General features: G+C 53.9%; 1 protein-coding gene across 1 annotated transcript in view; it reads left to right on the top strand.

Annotated features, from left to right (window-relative positions):
* Positions 1 to 12081, top strand: part of LOC144488651 (ras-interacting protein 1-like) — a gene marked incomplete at both ends in the record, with an annotated part of 75686 nt that overhangs the window by 31830 nt on the left and 31775 nt on the right. Inside the window, 2 exons of the mRNA XM_078206722.1 lie at positions 2515 to 2678; positions 5123 to 5235. Coding sequence (XP_078062848.1) covers positions 2515 to 2678; positions 5123 to 5235 — 277 coding nt within the window. The remainder of the gene's footprint in view (positions 1 to 2514; positions 2679 to 5122; positions 5236 to 12081) is intronic.

Below are 12081 nucleotides of genomic sequence, written 5' to 3' on the forward strand. Positions count from 1 at the left end.
GTGAGCTGGATACACTGATGCAGCGTGTTGCTGTGAGCGGGGTACACTGATGCAGCGTGTTGTTGTGAGTGGGATACACAGATGCAGCGTGTTGCTGTGAGCGGGATACACTGATGCAGCGTGTTGCTGTGAGCTGGATACACTGATGCAGCGTGTTGCTGTGAGCTGGATACACTGATGCAGCGTGTTGTTGTGAGCGGGATACACTGATGCAGCGTGTTGTTGTGAGTGGGATACACAGATGCAGCGTGTTGTTGTGAGCGGGGTACACTGATGCAGCGTGTTGCTGTGAGCGGGATACACTGATGCAGCGTGTTGTTGTGAGTGGGGTACACTGATGCAGCGTGTTGCTGTGAGCGGGATACACTGATGCAGCGTGTTGCTGTGAGCGGGATACACTGATGCAGCGTGTTGTTGTGAGCTGGATACACTGATGCAGTGTGTTGTTGTGAGCTGGATACACTGTTGCAGGGTGTTGTTGTGAGCTGGATACACTGATGCAGCGTGTTGTTGTGAGCTGGATACACTGTTGCAGGGTGTTGTTGTGAGCTGGATACACTGTTGCAGGCTGTTGTTGTGAGCGGGATACACTGATGCAGAGTGTTGCCGTGAGCGGGGTACACTGATGCAGCGTGTTGTTGTGAGCTGGATACACTGATGCAGCGTGTTGCTGTGAGCGGGATACACTGATGCAGCGTGTTGTTGTGAGTGGGATACACTGATGCAGCGTGTTGTTGTGAGCGGGGTACACTGATGCAGCGTGTTGTTGTGAGTGGGATACACTGATGCAGGGTGTTGTTGTGAGCTGGATACACTGATGCAGCGTGTTGTTGTGAGCTGGATACACTGATGCAGCGTGTTGCTGTGAGCGGGATACACTGATGCTGCGTGTTGTTGTGAGCTGGATACACTGATGCAGTGTGTTGTTGTGGGCTGGGTACACTGATGCAGTGTGTTGCTGTGAGCGGGGTACACTGATGCAGCGTGTTGCTGTGAGTGGGATACACTGATGCAGCGTGTTGTTGTGAGTGGGATACACTGATGCAGCGCGTTGTTGTGAGCTGGATACACTGATGCAGCGTGTTGTTGTGAGCTGGATACACTGATGCAGCGTGTTGCTGTGAGCGGGATACACTGATGCAGTGTGTTGTTGTTAGCAGGGTACACTGATGCAGCGTGTTGCTGTGAGCAGGGTACACTGATGCAGCGTGTTGTTGTGAGCTAGATACACTGATGCAGCGTGTTGTTGTGAGAGGGATACACTGATGCAGCGTGTTGTTGTGAGGTGGATACACTGATGCAGCGTGTTGCTGTGAGCGGGATACACTGATGCAGCGTGTTGCTGTGAGCTGGATACACTGATGCAGCGTGTTGTTGTGAGCTGGAGACACTGATGCAGCGTGTTGCTGTGAGCTGGATACACTGATGCAGCGTGTTGTTGTGAGCTGGATACACAGATGCAGCGTGTTGCTGTGAGCGGGATACACTGATGCAGCGTGTTGTTGTGAGCTAGATACACTGATGCAGCGTGTTGCTGTGCGCTGGATACACTGATGCAGCGTGTTGTTGTGAGCTGAATACACTGATGCAGTGTGTTGTTGTTAACGGGGTACACTGATGCAGCGTGTTGTTGTGAGCTGGATACACTGATGCAGCGTGTTGCTGTGAGCTGGATACACTGATGCAGTGTGTTGTTGTGAGCGGAGTACACTGATGCAGCGTGTTGTTGTGAGCTAGATACACTGATGCAGCGTGTTGCTGTGAGCTGGATACACTGATGCAGCGTGTTGCTGTGAGCTGGGTACACTGATGCAGCGTGTTGTTGTGAGTGGGATACACTGATGCAGCGTGTTGTTGTGAGCTGGATACACTGATGCAGCGTGTTGCTGTGAGCTGGGTACACTGATGCAGCGTGTTGTTGTGAGCGGGGTACACTGATGCAGCGTGTTGTTGTGAGTGGGATACACTGATGCAGCGTGTTGTTGTGAGTGGGATACACTGATGCAGCGTGTTGTTGTGAGAGGGTTACACTGATGCAGCGTGTTGTTGTGAGTGGGATACACTGATGCAGCGTGTTGTGAGCGGGGTACACTGATGCAGCGTGTTGTTGTGAGAAGGATACACTGATGCAGCGTGTTGTTGTGAGTGGGATACACTGATGCAGCGTGTTGTGAGCGGGGTACACTGATGCAGCGTGTTGCTGTGAGCTGGATACACAGCTTTCTGGGAGGACAGTGGAAACAGACTCAATAATTATTAAAATGAGAACTAGGTAAATTCTAGAAGAGGGAGAAGATGCCAGGTTATGGACAAAGATCAGAGTAATGGGACTAATTGGGATTAATTGGATAGTTCTACCTAAATGCTAGCACAGGAACAATGGGCTGAGTGGCCTCCTTGTGCTGCATCATTCCATGGTTCAATTTCTCTCTGCATTCGGGTAATTTCCTTGTTTTGTCTCTGGTTTTTCTGCGTTGTGTTCTTCCCTCAATCATTTGGTGTTTCCTACAACAGTGTCAATGAGAACAGCGAGGAAGTCCCTGTCATCAAAATGCCGGATCTGATACCAGGTCTGCAGCCTCTCATCTACTGGATGTCCAATTCCATTGAACTGCTGCACTTCATTCAACAGGAGGTTCCCAAACTGTTAACATGGGAGCAGCACATGGATCAGTCTGGTGAGTGCACGCAGAATTATCCACAGTTCACACACCTGCAGTGCTGGAGATAGACAATGTCCCAGAGGATTCAAGGAGAGATTCTATGTGGCGAGAGCAAGGAACAGAAAGGAAGCAACCACATTGCTCAGTGTAGACTATAGATTGCTAACCCGTGAGAAGATATCGAAGATCAAACCTGCAGGGCAATTATCGAGAGATACAAACATGATAGAGTAGTTATAATGGTGAACTTTAATTACCCGAATGTAGACTGGGATAATGGGAGTGTAAAGGATGGAGAGAGGCAAAACTTCCTGGATTGTGTTCAGTACAATTTCCTACAGCAGTGTGTGACCAGTCCAACAAGAAAGGATGCACGGTTGGACCTGGTTCTTGGGCCAAGTAGATCAGGTGTCAGTGAGGAACATTTCGGAGACAGTGATCATTGTATTGTAAGGTTTAGGATGATGAAAGAAAATGACAATAGGATCCAGAGTGAGAACTGGGGGAAAGCCGACTTCAATGGGGCAAGAACGGAGCTGGGCTGGATAGACTGGAATGGAAGCTGATGCGAAAAGGAAATCTTTTCACACGGTGTTTTGGGGTCTGGAATGCTCTGCCTGGGAGTGTGGGGGAGGCAGGTTCAATCGAGGCTTTCAGGAGGGCATTAGATGATTATTTGAATAGAAACAATGTGCAGCGGTCTGGGGAAAAGGCAGGGGAACGGCACTAAGTCTTAATGCTCGTTTGGAGAGCTGGTGCAGACATGACAGGCCAAATGGCCTCTTTCTGCACTTGAACAATTCTGTGATTCAGGCACAGGGTCACACACATGCACACGGTCTCACACACACAGGGTCACATGCATGCACACGGTCTCACACACACAGGGTCACACACATGCACACGGGGTCTCACACACAGCGTCACACACATGCACACAGGGTCTCACACACAGCGTCACACACATGCACACAGGGTCTCACACACACAGGGTCACACACATGCACACGGGGTCTCACACACAGCGTCACACACATGCACACGGGGTCTCACACACAGCGTCACACACATGCACACAGGGTCTCACACACAGCGTCACACACATGCACACAGGGTCTCACACACAGCGTCACACACATGCACACAGGGTCTCACGCACACAGGGTCACACACATGCACACGGGGTCTCACACACAGCGTCACACACATGCACACGGGGTCTCACACACAGCATCACACACATGCACACAGGGTCTCACACACACAGGGTCACACACATGCACACGGGGTCTCACACACAGCGTCACACACATGCACACGGGGCCTCACACACAGCGTCACACACATGCACACAGGGTCTCACACACAGCGTCACACACATGCACACAGGGTCTCACACACAGCGTCACACACATGCACACAGGATCTCACACACAGCGTCACACACATGCACACAGGGTCTCACACACACAGCATCACACGCATGCACACAGGGTCTCACACGCATGCACACGGGTCTCACACACATGCACACAGGGTCTCTCACACACATGCACACAGGGTCTCACACACAGTGTCACACACATGCACACAGGGTCTCACACACACAGCATCACACACATGCACACAGGGTCTCACACGCGTGCACACAGGGTCTCACACGCATGCACACAGGGTCTCTCACACACATGCACACAGGGTCTCACACACAGTGTCACACCCGTGCACACAGGGTCTCACACACACAGCATCACACGCATGCACACAGGCTCTCACACGCATGCACACAGGGTCTCACACGCGTGCACACAGGGTCTCACACAAACAGGGTCACATATGCACATCCACATTCTCACATTTCACATAGGGAGAATCTGTTCCCTCTGGTGGGGGAAGTCCAAAACAAGGGGGCAAAATGGTAAAATACGAGCCAGGCCATCAGGGGTGCTGTCACACACACATTACACACACACCAACACACATATTACACACACACATTACACACCCACACACGTTACACATCCACACACACACTCATTACGTGCCCACACACAGTACACATGCCCCTTCACACACATTAAACACCCACCCACACACATATTACACACCCACACACACATCCATTACACACCCACACGCAAATTACACACCCACACACACTCATTACATGCCCACACATACATCACGCACCCACACAAATACATTACACATTACACACCCATACACTCATTACACGCCCACACACACACTACACACCCACACACACATTACACACACACATTACGCCCCCACACACACACACCATGCATGCATGCACGCACATATACACACTTACATACACACACAATTTTGATGGGAGTTACTATTTGGTCATGTGATTATGGGTGGGCCGGCATTGCTATAAAAATGATTGATGTTTAGATTTGACCCCTAACCTCCTGTTTATCCTATCGCCACAGGTTGCCACAACGATCAGTTTTCATCCACCAGGGCGGCCAGTGAGGAGGCGATGACAGTGCTGGAGGAGGTTATCATGTTCACCTTTCAGCAGTCAGTCTATTACCTCACCAAGGTCAGTGCCAGGCTTTCTGACAGAGTGACCCTGCCCCGGGTTGATGGCCCAGGGTGGGAGTAATTGTGTTCGTGAGTGACATTAAGAAATTGTTCATTTGGAGAACCAGTACTGACATGATGGGCTGAATGGCCTCTTTCTGTGCTGTCCCAATCCTGTGATTCAGTAATTGTGTGAGTGTGTAAGTGAATAATTGTGTGTGCACGCCCAGGTGTGAAGTGTGTGCATGATTGAGTGAGTGTGTGAGTACGAGTGTGAATAACTGTCAGTGTGCAAGTGCGAGTAATTGTGTGTGTGGTTGTTTGTCCATGCGTGTGATGCATGTGAATATTGTGTGTGTGTTACTGTGTGTGTGTGTTTTACTGTGTATGTATGTGTATGCGCTACTGTGTGTGCATGTGAGTGTGTGTGTGTGCGTCTGTGTGGGTGTGCGTGTGGGTGGGTGGGTATGTGTGTGGTCTACTCACCCTGCCTCTGACGAGGCTCCTCTGAGTGTTGTGTTTCAAGGAGCTCAGGGTCATAGCAGAGAGAGGAGCTGTGCTCTGAACCATGGAGGAATGCGGGGGTGTGGGGGCTGGGGGAGGTGCAGCCAGGGGAGATCATGGGAATTAGAGGATTAGAATGAACAGAGCTGAACCAGCTCGGATCCTGGCACGGAGAGCAAGTCCTGTGGCGTCTGTGGGAAACACTGCTGTTATATGAACTGAGGGTAGTTTCTGCCCCAATATGAGAATCGAACACAAAGATATCCCACTGACGTAAACTTGTTTGTCAGCAGCAAGCAAGGAGGAAATGCAAATAACTCACAGATCCAGTCTGCAGAAATATGTTCCCCATCTTTTCATTTGGCAATTAGACACTGACTCTCACTGGGGTACGGGTTCCACACACACACTGACTCTCACTGGGGTACGGGTCCCACACACACTGACTCACTGGGGTACGGGTTCCACACACACACTGACTCTCACTGGGGTACGGGTCCCACACACACTGACTCACTGGGGTACGGGTCCCACACACACTGACTCACTGGGGTACGGGTCCCACACACACTGACTCTCACTGGGGTACGGGTTCCACACACACTGACTCTCACTGGGGTACGGGTTCCACACACACTGACTCTCACTGGGGTACGGGTTCCACACACACTGACTCTCACTGGGGTACGGGTTCCACACACACACTGACTCTCACTGGGGTACAGTTCCACACACACTGACTCTCACTGGGGTACAGTTCCACACACACTGACTCTCTCTGGGGTATGGGTTCCACACACACACTGACTCTCACTGGGGTACAGTTCCACACACACTGACTCTCTCTGGGGTATGGGTTCCACACACACACTGACTCTCACTGGGGTACGGGTTCCACACACACACTGACTCTCACTGGGGTACAGTTCCACACACACTGACTCTCACTGGGGTACAGTTCCACACACACTGACTCTCACTGGGGTACAGTTCCACACACACTGACTCTCTCTGGGGTATGGGTTCCACACACACTGACTCTCACTGGGGTACAGTTCCACACACACTGACTCTCACTGAGGTACAGTTCCACACACACTGACTCTCTCTGGGGTATGGGTTCCACACACAATGACTCTCACTGGGGTACAGTTCCACACACACTGATCCTCACTGGGGTACGGGATCCACACACACTGACTCTCACTGGGGTACAGTTCCACACACACTGACTCTCACTGGGGTACGGGTTCCACACACACTGACTCTCACTGGGGTACGGGTTCCACACACACTGACTCTCACTGGGGTACGGGTTCCACACTCATTGACTGTCACTGGGGTACAGTTCCACACACACACTGACTCTCACTGGGGTACAGTTCCACACACACTGATCCTCACTGGGGTACGGGATCCACACACACTGACTCTCACTGGGGTACAGTTCCACACACACTGACTCTCACTGGGGTACGGGTTCCACACACACTGACTCTCACTGGGGTACGTGTTCCACACACACTGACTCTCACTGGGGTACGAGTCCCACACACACTGACTCTCACTGGGGTACGGGTCCCACACACACTGACTCTCACTGGGGTATGGGTCCCACACACACTGACTCTCACTGGGGTACGGGTTTCACACACACTGACTCTCACTGGGGTATGGGTCCCACACACACTGACTCTCACTGGGGTACGGGTTCCACACACACTGACTCTCACTGGGGTACGGGATCCACACACACTGACTCTCACTGGGGTACAATACCTGGAATGCATCTTACAGCCACATGGTACAGATTGAGAGGTAAGGGTGCATTTATTGCTTGCGAGCGTTGGTGTATTTTACGCTTGGCGATGTTCAGATTCAAAGGATCAAGTCCCACGTCTCATTTTAAAACAGGAAAGCTAGGATTATTGGTTCGAGGGGTGTGTTAAATCCAAGAGCTGTATTCTCAGCTCCTAAACGAGTGGAATCCCCTCCCAGCTTCTAACCAAGTGGAATCCTCCCCCAGCTCCTAACTGAGTGGGACTTCCCCCAGCTCCTAACTGAGTGGAATCCCTCCCAGCTCCTAACCGAGTGGGACTTCCCCCAGCTCCTAACCGAGTGGGACTTCCCCCAGCTCCGAACCGAGTGGGACCTCCCCCAGCTCCTAACCGAGTGGGACTTCCCCCAGCTCCTAACCGAGTGGGATCTCCCCCAGCTCCTAACCGAGTGGGACTTCCCCCAGCTCCTAACTGAGTGGGATCTCCCCCAGCTCCTAACCGAGTGGGACTTCCCCCAGCTCCTAACCGAGTGGGACCTCCCCCAGCTCCGAACCGAGTGGGACTTCCCCCAGCTCCTAAAGGAGTGGGACTTCCCCCAGCTCCTAACCGAGTGGGACTTCCCCCAGCTCCGAACCGAGTGGGACTTCCCCCAGCTCCTAAAGGAGTGGGACTTCCCCCAGCTCCTAACTGAGTGGGATCTCCCCCAGCTCCTAACCGAGTGGGACCTCCCCCAGCTCCTAACCGAGTGGGACTTCCCCCAGCTCCTAAAGGAGTGGGACCTCCCCCAGCTCCTAACTGAGTGGGATCTCCCCCCAGCTCCTAACCGAGTGGGACTTCTCCCAGCTCCTAACTGAGTGGGATCTCCCCCAGCTCCTAACCGAGTGGGACTTCCCCCAGCTCCGAACCGAGTGGGACCTCCCCCAGCTCCGAACCGAGTGGGACTTCCCCCAGCTCCTAACCGAGTGGGACCTCCCCCAGCTCCGAACCGAGTGGGACTTCCCCCAGCTCCTAACCGAGTGGGACCTCCCCCAGCTCCGAACCGAGTGGGACCTCCCCCAGCTCCTAACTGAGTGGGACTTCCCCCAGCTCCTAAAGGAGTGGGACCTCCCCCAGCTCCGAACCGAGTGGGACCTCCCCCAGCTCCTAACCGAGTGGGACTTCCCCCAGCTCCTAACCGAGTGGGACTTCCCCCAGCTCCTAACTGAGTGGGACTTCCCCCAGCTCCTAAAGGAGTGGGACCTCCCCCAGCTCCTAACTGAGTGGGACTTCCCCCAGCTCCTAACCGAGTGGAATCCCCCCCAGCTCCTAACCGAGTGGGACTTCCCCCAGCTCCTAACCGAGTGGAATCCCCCCCAGCTCCTAACCGAGTGGAATCCCCCCCCAGCTCCTAACCGAGTGGGACTTCCCCCAGCTCCTAACCGAGTGGAATCCCCCCCCAGCTCCTAACTGAGTGGGATCCCCCCCAGCTCCTAACTGAGTGGGACTTCCCCCAGCTCCTAACTGAGTGGGATCCCTCCCAGCTCCGAACCGAGTGGGACCTCCCCCAGCTCCTAACCGAGTGGGACTTCCCCCAGCTCCTAACCGAGTGGGACTTCCCCCAGCTCCTAACCGAGTGGGATCCCCCCCAGCTCCTAACCGAGTGGGACTTCCCCCAGCTCCTAACCGAGTGGAATCCCCCCCCAGCTCCTAACTGAGTGGGATCCCTCCCAGCTCCTAACTGAGTGGGACTTCCCCCAGCTCCTAACCGAGTGGGATCCCCCCCAGCTCCTAACCGAGTGGGATCCCCCCCAGCTCCTAACCGAGTGGGATCTCCCCCCAGTTCCTAACCGAGTGGGATCTCCCCCCAGCTCCTAACCGAGTGGGACCCCCCCCAGCTCCTAACCGAGTGGAATCCCCCCCAGCTCCTAACCGAGTGGAATCCCCCCCAGCTCCTAACCGAGTGGGATCCCTCCCAGCTCCTAACCGAGTGGGATCCCTCCCAGCTCCTAACCGAGTGGGATCCCCCCCAGCTCCTAACCGAGTGGGATCCCCCCCAGCTCCTAACCGAGTGGGATCTCCCCCCAGCTCCTAACCGAGTGGGATCCCTCCCAGCTCCTAACCGAGTGGGATCCCTCCCAGCTCCTAACTGAGTGGGATCCCTCCCAGCTCCTAACTGAGTGGGATCCCTCCCAGCTCCTAACCGAGTGGGATCCCACCCAGCTCCTAACCGAGTGGGATCTCCCCCAGCTCCTAACCGAGTGGGATCTCCCCCAGCTCCTAACTGAGTGGAATCCCCTCCCAGCTCCTAACCGAGTGGAATCCCCCCCAGCTCCTAACCGAGTGGAATCCCCCCCAGCTCCTAACCGAGTGGAATCCCCCCCCAGCTCCTAACCGAGTGGAATCCCCCCAGCTCCTAACCGAGTGGAATCCCCCCCCAGCTCCTAACCGAGTGGAATCCCCCCCCAGCTCCTAACCGAGTGGAATCCCTCCCAGCTCCTAACCGAGTGGAATCCCCCCCCAGCTCCTAACCGAGTGGGATCCCTCCCAGCTCCTAACCGAGTGGAATCCCTCCCAGCTCCTAACTGAGTGGAATCCCTCCCAGCTCCTAACTGAGTGGAATCCCTCCCAGCTCCTAACCGAGTGGGATCCCTCCCAGCTCCTAACCGAGTGGGACCCCCCCCAGCTCCTAACCGAGTGGGATCTCCCCCCAGCTCCTAACCAAGTGGGATCCCCCCCAGCTCCTAACCGAGTGGGATCCCTCCCAGCTCCTAACCGAGTGGAATCCCCCCCCAGCTCCTAACCGAGTGGGATCCCTCCCAGCTCCTAACCGAGTGGAATCCCTCCCAGCTCCTAACTGAGTGGAATCCCTCCCAGCTCCTAACTGAGTGGAATCCCTCCCAGCTCCTAACCGAGTGGGATCCCTCCCAGCTCCTAACCGAGTGGGACCCCCCCCAGCTCCTAACCGAGTGGGATCTCCCCCCAGCTCCTAACCAAGTGGGATCCCCCCCAGCTCCTAACCGAGTGGGATCCCTCCCAGCTCCTAACTGAGTGGGATCCCTCCCAGCTCCTAACCGAGTGGGATCCCCCCCAGCTCCTAACCGAGTGGGACCCCCCCCAGCTCCTAACCGAGTGGGATCTCCCCCCAGCTCCTAACCGAGTGGGATCCCCCCCAGCTCCTAACCGAGTGGGATCCCTCCCAGCTCCTAACTGAGTGGGATCCCTCCCAGCTCCTAACCGAGTGGGATCCCCCCCAGCTCCTAACCGAGTGGGATCCCCCCCAGCTCCTAACCGAGTGGGATCCCCCCCAGCTCCTAACCGAGTGGAATCCCCCCCACAGCTCCTAACCGAGTGGGATCCCTCCCAGCTGGGTTACAGGTGGAGTGAAGCAGTGCTACTTGTAAGGTTTAAAGTTTATTTATTAGTCACAAGTAGGCTTACATTAACACTGCAATGAAGTTACTGTGAAAATCCCCAAATCGCCACACTCCGGCGCCTGTTCGGGTACACTGAAGGAGAATTTAGCATGGCCAATGCACCCTAACCAGCACGTCTTTTGGACTGTGGGAGGAAACCGGAGCACCCGGAGGAAACCCACGCAGACACGGGGAGAAGGTGCAGACTCCACACAGACAGTGACCCGAGCCGGGAATCGAATCCGGGTCGCTGGCGCTGTGAGGCAGCAGTGCTAACCACTTTGTCAATTCAACTGCTTCGCCTTGAAGCAAGATCACATTAAGCCAGTGAAGCCCTGCCTGTTCCTCAGCCTGTTGACAAATGGAAATAGCTTTTCCACTGGCACCATGAAGTGTGGACGCAGACTATCAAAGGACCTGCATTGTTGAGCTGGGATAGTCACATACACTTGCAAACACACGCATGCACACACTCACACACGTACACCTATATATACATACACTCACACACATACACACGCTTTGACCTTTCTTGTACATGACTCCGCAGCAACTACAGACAGTGAGGGGTGTGTGTTATCCGCTTGGTGGGTCAGTGGGGTTTTCTTTACATTTTTGTGTAGTTATAAGAAACCTGAGCAAGTTCTGTTTGGTTTGTAGTGAATGGAATGAGCTTTACTGACCGAACCACAGAACTGTACAGACAAGGCTGCTTCTGTCAGTGCTTTGCTCCCTCACTGCCTCCCATCTAAAAGCTTTCCTTGTGTAGCTTTCCATCCTATTCCATTCGAAGACCCAGGCCTTTGGGCTTTAAACAGAAAGAAGGGTAGAACATTTTCAGCTTCTCCCCTGTCCTCGTACACAGTGACACCAGTCAGATGTGGCTGGATTTAACATCCTCCCTGGTGATTACTGGCCACTGTCGGTGTGATTTTTAAGCTGACTGGTTAGTCATATGTTATTTCTTCAGTTTTGGAATATTTTCCAATGAAGCAAAGCCTGTGGTTACATTCCAACAATTGGCCAACCTATCATCTGAACAAGCTCCTGGATTTCAGTTCTGGGCACCACAGCTTAGAAAGGATATATTGGCTTCAGAGAGAGTGCGGCATAGATTTACCGGAATGATACCTGGATTCCAAGGATTAACTCACAAAGACAGAGTACACTAACATTGGTTGAATTCCCTGG

Source organism: Mustelus asterias, unplaced genomic scaffold, assembly GCF_964213995.1.
Source record: "Mustelus asterias unplaced genomic scaffold, sMusAst1.hap1.1 HAP1_SCAFFOLD_1740, whole genome shotgun sequence".
In the NCBI taxonomy this organism is placed as follows: Eukaryota; Metazoa; Chordata; class Chondrichthyes; order Carcharhiniformes; family Triakidae; genus Mustelus; species Mustelus asterias.